Source organism: Saccostrea cucullata, unplaced genomic scaffold, assembly GCF_032062105.1.
Source record: "Saccostrea cucullata isolate Sc308-1 unplaced genomic scaffold, CSIRO_AGI_Scuc_v1 ctg12336, whole genome shotgun sequence".
Classification (NCBI taxonomy): Eukaryota; Metazoa; Mollusca; class Bivalvia; order Ostreida; family Ostreidae; genus Saccostrea; species Saccostrea cuccullata.
The window spans coordinates 1-9250 of record NW_026922473.1 but is presented as its reverse complement, the minus strand read 5'-3'; the positions used below and the strand labels follow the sequence as shown (position 1 = coordinate 9250).

The 9250-nt window shown below is 34.5% G+C and overlaps 1 protein-coding gene across 1 annotated transcript; it reads left to right on the top strand.

The window, feature by feature from the left end:
- The first annotated feature begins 900 nt into the window (after window positions 1-900).
- On the top strand, window positions 901-8773 carry LOC134261814 (alpha-ketoglutarate-dependent dioxygenase alkB homolog 4-like). The gene is made up of 3 exons (XM_062744210.1): window positions 901-999; window positions 4962-5174; window positions 8125-8773. Exons 1-3 carry the CDS (start codon window positions 901-903, stop codon window positions 8641-8643), a joined length of 831 nt encoding a protein of 276 aa, XP_062600194.1. The 3' UTR covers window positions 8644-8773.
- Window positions 8774-9250: the final 477 nt, after the last annotated feature.

Below are 9250 nucleotides of genomic sequence, written 5' to 3'. Positions count from 1 at the left end.
AAAATTTCTTTGGCTACCCCCCCCCCCCCACTTTTAAAGACGATGCTACGTGTCTGGCTAATTCGTATAGCGTTCTGGAAAGGGGGGGGGGCTAACAGATCCTTTATAAAATAATTTATTATCTAAAAAAAAAATGTAAACCGTTTCCTTCTTTTAAAATTTTTAAATGTAGCGTGTAAGTTGATCACTATTTTGTTGGATTATCATAATGCGTAGTCCGTGGAAGTTATGCTAGTGTAGAAGAGTTCCGATTTTGAGGGGAGATAACTCACTTTTTAAAATGGGGAATAAAGAGTTACATCAAATTTACCAGATAGAATTAGTCAAATCTGCTTTTAGCCATAGGAAAAATCTCCTGCATGTGTAAATTTATAAATATGTATTTCATTAATAAAAAAAAAGTGACTCTAAGATAGGTCCAGTGGTCATGGCAACGTTACAGTTAACAGTTTTTTAAAAAAAAATTTGTTTAGTTACGGTGTAAATTATGCGCAATGCCATGATTACGTAATTTACTTTTCTTTAATGACTACGGATTCTCCTAAGAAAAGTTCCTGAAAATGTCTTCCTTGCTTTCGTTAATTTGAAATCCTTTCAATATTTATATTTTATATACAGAAAAAAATCCACCTGGAAGACTCGCTTCATTATCCTTATCATAAATATATATTCTCATTAATTATATACTGAGTATATGTTTTCATTTATTATGTTTTCATTTAATAGATTCTTATCTTATCTTCTTATCTATCCTCTTCGTGCCCGCTGGCACATAAGGCATTAGAATCTTTTTGGGTTGTTCGAAGATTTACATTCCATACGGATTCTGCGACTCTCCTCTAGTTGGCTTTAATTTTACAACGCAATTTATTTTTCCTGTTTTGACATTTTCTAAAAAAAATGTCACAACATGCTGAACAGCTTCAATGTGGTTGTAAAGGTATCCGATCCTGCCTTGTCTGCGAAAAAGAAAGAAAAATAAACCTTTCTATAGACAAGGTAAATTTTCAGTTTTTTACAAACCAACAAATATCGATTGAATATTGATAGATGTTGAGCACAGAGTGACAGACGACCAAATGATTTGGTGGGCTGTGCTCAGCATGACATCACCAAATGAAACCGCGGATTAACCCCCGTTTTACCAACTGTAATTCTTCTAGGAATCAGTATTGTTTATCACGGGGGTAGGGGTGGGGGTTTAATTTGCGTTCAAGCATAAAGTGATTTCCTGTTTATACGTTGTTGATGTAGATTTCACAGTTGTACAGAACAATGGATTCGTGTTTATTAGAGTCATATCAATGCAACAAAATGATAAAATGACGATTGTAAAAAAAAAAAAAACATAGGTAATCAGAGATTACAGAGCTCACCTCAACGAATGTTGTCTTTAAGTAAGGCAAAGTCACACAATTAACCAACAAAAAGTATACATTCCAAAAATGAAAATATTTTTAAAAGCAATTTTGATCTGATACTTTGACATAGACCTACATAAAAAATTTAAACTACTTCTTCTTCATGAAAATGTAATGAAAATCCAGCATCTGAAGCAAATTTGAGAGTTTTCATCTCTTGATGCAGCATTTGTGAAAGTTTGATTTATACAATGTTATATAAGCCTTATAGTTTTTGGTAATAGACCTGCAACCATAACTTTTACCTTGTCTATTATCTGAAAAATGTATGTCCAATTCAGCATCCGAAGCAAGTCCATTAGTGTGCATCCTTAGATGTATCATCCATGCAAGTTTGCTCATTATAGGGTTCATAGTTTATTGGAAATGAAACATGCATTAAAACTAACATTTTCACTCATCCACAAAAAGTAGGTCAGATTCAGCTTCCGAAGCAAGCCTGGAAGTATGCATCCTTAGATGTATCATCTATGCAAGACTGGTCATTAAAGAACTCATAGTTCCTTGGAAATGAAACCTGCACCAAAAACATTAACCTGTTCGCTCAACTGGAAAATGTAGGTCAGATTCAGCATCCGAAGCAAGCCCGGTAGTATGCATCCTTAGATGTATCATCCATGCAAGTTTGGTCAACATAGGGCTTATAGTTACTTGGAAATGAAACCTGCACCAAAAACTTTAACCTGTTCACTCAACCGGAAAATGTAGGTCAGATTCAGCATCCGAAGCAAGCCCGGTAGTATGCATCCTTAGATGTATCATCCATGCAAGTTTGGTCAACATAGGGCTTATAGTTACTTGGAAATGAAACCTGCACCAAAAACTTTAACCTGTTCACTCAACCGGAAAATGTAGGTCAGATTCAGCATCCGAAGCAAGCCCGGTAGTATGCATCCTTAGATGTATCATCCATGCAAGTTTGGTCAACATAGGGCTTATAGTTACTTGGAAATGAAACCTACACCAAAAACTTTAACCTGTTCACTCAACCGGAAAATGTTGGTCAGATTCAGCATCCGAAGCAAGCCCGGTAGTATGCATCCTTAGATGTATCATCCATGCAAATTTGGTCAACATAGGCCTGATAGTTACTTGGAAATGAAACCCACACCAAAAACTGCACCAAAAATGTTAACCTGCTCCAAAAACATTAACCTGGTAATTCCTTTGCTGAAATTGCAGCATCTGAAACTTTGTCTGGTACAATAAAACACACTAAAACCATTTTCCATGCATGTCTAATCAGTATAGGACACAGAAGTAATTAAAAAGAAAACTGCTCCAAAAAACTTAACCTTAACCTGGGACGCCGACGCCGAGGGTATCACATAAGCTCCCCCCAACTTCGTTGAGGTGAGCTAAAAATCGATGAGCGGTGGGGTTTTTCCCGACCCCCAACCCCCTACCCCCCTCCCCCCTGAATCCGCCACCGAGTTACATGCCGTTTTGTTAAATTCCAAATACCTGTACAGTGTATTATATATATGTTAAGGAGTAACTTTTTTACATTGGGGGAGGGGGAGACTGGTATTTCAATAAACATTTTCATTCATAAAAAGTTAAGTGTGGGAAAAAAGGGGGAACCCCTCCTCTCTTCTTTGATGCTACAGCTGTATATGGGTTACTGTCGTATCGCCCCAAAACCTGAACGCCCCATGCATGAGCGCCCCAAAAATTTTTAACGGCGCCCAATTACAAATATGAGCCCCAAATATTAATAACGAGCGCCCCAAAAGTATTTCACGAACGCCCCAAATTAGCATTTCGAGCGCCCCAAATAATTTGGTCACAGATACACATGCAGGTGTTCGTCTAAATATCAATTGGTTTACTTTTCCTTCTTCAAAGAAATCTGGTGAAATATTCTTTTAAATTATCAAGTTTTATTCGTGTAATTAAAGATAATAGTACAGTCATTTGTATTAAAGTCAGAGCACGACCGTAATCCCAAATAAAAGGAGAACACCCCCCCCATATTTTATCAAATACCGGCTATATGAAGTGATTTGAATTAATTTGTCGATAAAGCATGATAATATTGGGGGGAAATAAAACATTTTAAATAAAGTCTTACAAATTGTGATAGTTGCTTGACCAAATATGCGTCATGAAGTCTTTGACGTACAGTATTTTTTTCCTTTGTGGAAATGCAGATAAGTGCTTAAAATGCGTTTATGTATTTATTTTTGTTATCAATTTCTAGATGTATTCATTTTAATTTACACGCATGATCCGTCTGTGCATGTTCGATATATAATTCACATGGAAAGGTGGTATAAGTCGTCGAAGGACCAGAATTACAGTGTATGTTTGTTGAATTGGGTGTCTGAAATTATGATTACTGTGTATACACAGACTATGTACAAATCCCACTGATCTAGTGACAGGTGTGTAATATTATGTAGCATTACATAATCAGGTACACAAGAAGCAACGAAAACGCACGGCACGTGCACTATACTAAGGATATACTGCGATTTTGAACCTAATCTACATCATTAAAATTAGTAAAAAAAAATTAACAGATAGATGACTTTGGGTAGGTTAAATGATGTATAATTTTTTGTATTCTTATAATTTTTGTTGTTTATTAAATACTGACAGATTCTAAATAAATTTCGTAACTCTTATAAAAAAAAATTGCAACCTACGTAGACGATTTAAAAAAAAGTTGGTACTTGGTATCTTGAATAGATTAATTTACCGATTTACAGGAGATATAAGGTATAAGACCACATGTTTCTACAATGAATATGACAGCTAGTCTAAAAACTTTTCTGGTTATTATTACAAAGTTACTGCAGAAATACACATCGGTGTTTAAGTTTATTCTATTCGTACACTGTATTTCCTCTTTGTAAGATCCTTATTAGCACTGAATAAATCAAAAAATTTAAAAAATCAAAATAAATTACGGTTCGGGAATGCACGTATAAATATGAATTCCATTTGTTTAGTACGTTTACATTTATCTTCATATAATGCTAGTTTACAATTCTTGGGGCACTCGTTATTATACATCGTAAAACTTGAAGCACTTGTGATAAACAACTGATAAATATCATTCGGGACGCTCGTTAATAATAATATATTTTTTCAATCTAATAAATTGTAATAAAACACGCATCAAAGACAACAGTTTGGTTCTTTACTAGTTAATTTAAGCCTTGGGGCGCCCGAAATGCTAATTTGGGGCGCTGGTGAAATACGTTTGGGGCGCTCGTGATTAAGATTTGGGGCGCTCATATTTGTACTTGGGCGAAGGTAAAAGATTTTGGGGCGTTCATGCATGGGGCGTTCAGGTTTTGGGGCGCAGTGACTAGCACCCCTGTATATAGTTGTGTTGTAAAATCAAAAATTGAAGGCACATGATAATATTTTTAATTTTCGGATTTTCCTGTATCATATATAGTTAATAAATGCAATTTATAAATAATCTAATAAATATACATGTATAAGGCACATGTCTGAACAGAAAAGGTATAAAGGATGCCATGTCTTATTTTTAATAAATTTTGTCATATTCTTAATAAATTGTAGTGTTCCAGGAAAATACATTATTTTTGTGACCTCTGTAACAAAGCCTTTGAAGAAAGTAAAAGAGAAGATCATCCAAACCACCAAGGGAAGTCTTTGGAATTTCCAGGAATCTTCATTCAGAGAGACTTTTTGTCACCTGAGGAGGAATGGGACATTTTAAAACATATCTATCAAAGTCCTTTTGTTGAATCTCAGTCTGGAAGACGGAAACAGGTAAATATTTTAATTGAGATGATTTTATCTTATATTTTACAGTACAGTGGGCTAAAGCCAAATAAAAAAATAATAATAATAGTCTTGTTTCCTGCTACCAGCCTGAAAAAAAATAGGGTAGGCTACAGTAGGTAGGTAGGAAAAATGTTTATTTTTTAGCTCTACTGGTTCAGAGACCAGAAGAGCTTATGCGATAGTAATGCGTCCGTCATCTGTCCATCTAGCTGTCTCTCTGTCCGTCTGTAAACAATTTTTCAAAATGCTACTCCTCTTACAGTTTTTGTCTGATTTCAATATAACTTGGCACACAAGTAGACTACGCTAAGATACATAATTCCTCGATTGGGTTTTGATTTCGATAAACGATGTTGCCGTGGTTACTTAAAAAATGAAATTTCTGTGAAATACATTCAAATTCTACTCCTCCTACATTTTTGGTCTGATTTCAGTATGATGTGACATGCAGGTAGACTACACTAAGATACATTATTGTCTATGTTGTTTTTTTTAAAATTCATTTTCATGAATGATGGTGCCATGGTAACCAGAATTGATAATTCTGTAAAATTTTATTAAAAGCTACTCCTACAGTTGTAGTTTTATTGCAATATTGCCACAAAAAGTGATTTAATCAAAGATCATTACTCTATTTATTGCTGTATTAAAGTTTCAAGTCCCAGCTGCTACTCTTCTTTTCCATTGTTGTATTAGTATAAACCAGTAGAGCTACAGTCTTGACAGAGACTTCTTGTTCATTTTATTGTTTTCCAATGGTATATTTTGGATATGAACTAATACAAAACCAAATTAAACATGTCATAGGTCAATATTTTTAAAAAAATCAAATTTCATGTCTTTTGATGCACAACTCAAGGGGTATTTTATGAAAGTCCATATTTAAAACATATAATATCATGAAAACCACTTGAGTATACCATATAAGTAGAATTTTTAGTGAGGATTTAATTTTGGCATTATTAGCAAGGGTGCTAACATCGCTAAAATTGAATATTGCTAAACATTAATTACGTATTATTTGTAATAGCTTCTTTAGTTAGCATTTTAAAATCGCTAAAATTACTTCTCGCTAAAAATAAAATACCAGATTTTAGGTAGAAATTGCTAAATTTGCATCTCGCTAAAATTTCCACTTATACAGTATATTTTTTAGCTCACCTGAGCCGAAGGCTCAAGTGAGCTTTTCTGATCACATTTTGTCCGGCGTCCGTCTGTCTGTAAACTTTTCACATTTTCGACTTCTTCTCAAGAACCGCTGGGCCAATTTCAACCAAACTTGCCACAAAGTATCCTTGGGTGAAGGGGATTCAAGTTTCTTCAAATGAAGGGCCACGCCCTCATTCAAGGGGAGATAATTGGGAATTAATGAAAATTTAGTGGCATATTTTAAAAATCTTCTTCTCAAGAACCACTGTGCCAGGAAAAGATGAAACTTATGGGGAAACATCCTCAGGTAGTGTAGATTCAAGTTTGTTCAAATCATGACCCCCGGGGGTAGGGCGGGGCCAAAATGGTCGACCAAAGTTTTACATAGAAATATATAGGAAAATTCTTTGAAAATCTTCTTCTCAAGAATGACAAAGCCATAATTCATCATATTTATATGGAAGCATGTTCAGGTAGTGTAGATTCAAGTTTGTTCAAATCATGACCCCCGGGGGTAGGGCGGGGCCAAAATGGCCGACCAAAGTTTTACATAGAAATATATAGGAAAATTCTTTAAAAATCTTCTTCTCAAGAATGACAAAGCCATAATTCATCATATTTATATGGAAGCATGTTCAGGTAGTGTAGATTGAAGTTTGTTCAAATCATGACCCCCGGGGGCAGGGCGGGGCCAAAATGGCCGACCAAAGTTTTACATAGAAATATATAGGAAAATTCTTTAAAAATCTTCTTCTCAAGAATGACAAAGCCATAATTCATCATATTTATATGGAAGCATGTTCAGGTAGTGTAGATTCAAGTTTGTTCAAATCATGACCCCCGGGGGTAGGGCGGGGCCAAAATGGCCGACCAAAGTTTTACATAGAAATACATAGGAAAATTCTTTAAAAATCTTCTTCTCAAGAATGACAAAGCCATAATTCATCATATTTATATGGAAGCATGCTCAGGTAGTGTAGATTCAAGTTTGTTCAAATCATGACCCCCGTGGGTAGGGCGGGGCCAAAATGGCCGACCAAAGTTTTACATAGAAATATATAGGAAAATTCTTTAAACATCTTCTTCTCAAGAATGACAAAGCCATAATTCATCATATTTATATGGAAGCATGCTCAAGTAGTGTAGATTCAAATTTGTTCAAATCATGACCCCCAGGGGTAGGGCGGGGCCAAAATGGCCGACCAAAGTTTTTAAAGATATATATAGGAAAATTCTTTAAAAATCATTTTCTAAAAAATAGCAAATCCATGATTGGTCATGGGACTACTTTTGGATTTAAATTTTACAATAAAAAGCCATTTTCTACTTTTTCCTACCCTTAGTGCTCAGGTGAGCGATGTGGCCCATGGGCCTCTTGTTTCGGTTTTGGAACATGAAATTACTGAAATTCCAGATTTTTTTCCAAAACTAAAAAAAAAAAAGAGGGTCGGGTAGCAAAAAAATAGGGTAGGTCGGGTAGCAGGAAACAAGACTATAATTAATTTTGGCCTTAACTCATATTTGTTGTTGTTGATGCTAATTTTTGCTGTTAATCCATACAAAGATTTTTCCTTTAATACATGAAGTATACTGATTTCTTAAACATCTTTTCATATTAACTTATAATTATTTCTACTGAATGTAATAGCAGATAATAAAGATGAAGGAAAATTTAATAAACAGAAAACTAATCAGTATGATAAAAGTTCATGTGTCAGACAAATAGTTAGGCTTGTTTTGGTTCAATGATAAAATAAAACCCTAAGGTTTATTTTTTTTTTTTCAGGATTACGGTCCAAAAGTGAATTTTAAGAGGAAGAAGGTCAAATCTGAACTTTTCACAGGACTTCCAAACTTCAGTAAACCACTTTATGAGAGAATGACATTAATAGAAATTCTGAAAGACTTCAAACCAGTAGAGCAGTGCAATTTGGAATATGTACCAGAAAGGGGGGCATCGATAGACCCCCATTATGATGACTTCTGGTTGTGGGGTGAGAGGCTTGTGACCTTGAACTTGGGGTCAGACACAATACTTTGTATGACATCATCAGAATGCCCTGATGTAAGCGTCCACGTGCCCATGTGTCGTCGTTCTTTGATTGTTGTTTACGGTCCGGCCAGACATAAGTGGATGCATGGAATTCATAGGTGTGATATCACTGACCGTAGGATAGCTATAACATTCAGGGAGTTGTCTGCAGAATTTCAACCTGGGGGTGAAAAAGAAGAAGTGGGACAAAATCTTTTGGACATTGCTCTGACATTTGAAGGTGTTTCTGTTGGCTCAATGAAAGAGTTATAGTTTTTTATATGGAAAGTTTTTAAAAATACCTTTTATTCTTTGATAAAGAAAAAAATTGAGTTGATATATGTACAATTGTCAAAAACATGCACAAGTGTATTAATTAATATTTTTTTTTTTTTTGGAGGAGATTTGATATTTTCAATTTGATAGTTAATTTGTTGTTGAAATTTGTTGATGAAAAAGATTTATTTTTCCTTTAGACTAAAAGTATATGTATATGTATATTTTATAATTCCAATGAATACACTTCTAACACACAGAACATTTTTTTTATTATGCAATTGGCTTGCATGATAATTATTTTCTTCACAATATATAGAATCATAAAGAATTTTTTCACAGTACCAAAAATTAGGAGCATTTCTTGGAATGCATGGTCACATATTTTGATGAAACTTTGCCCATTCTTACAACTTGTTACCAGACACATACATAATATGGTTGCTATGGTTTTGGTTGTCATAGTGACATATGGAAAAAATGAGAATTTTAGCTTCTTCGGGTCTTTATTGAAACTAAATAAAGACTTAGAAAAACAAGTAAACCACTGTAACAAAAATTACACATTGAATACTGCCACTTCTGCTATAAAAAAATATTTAGA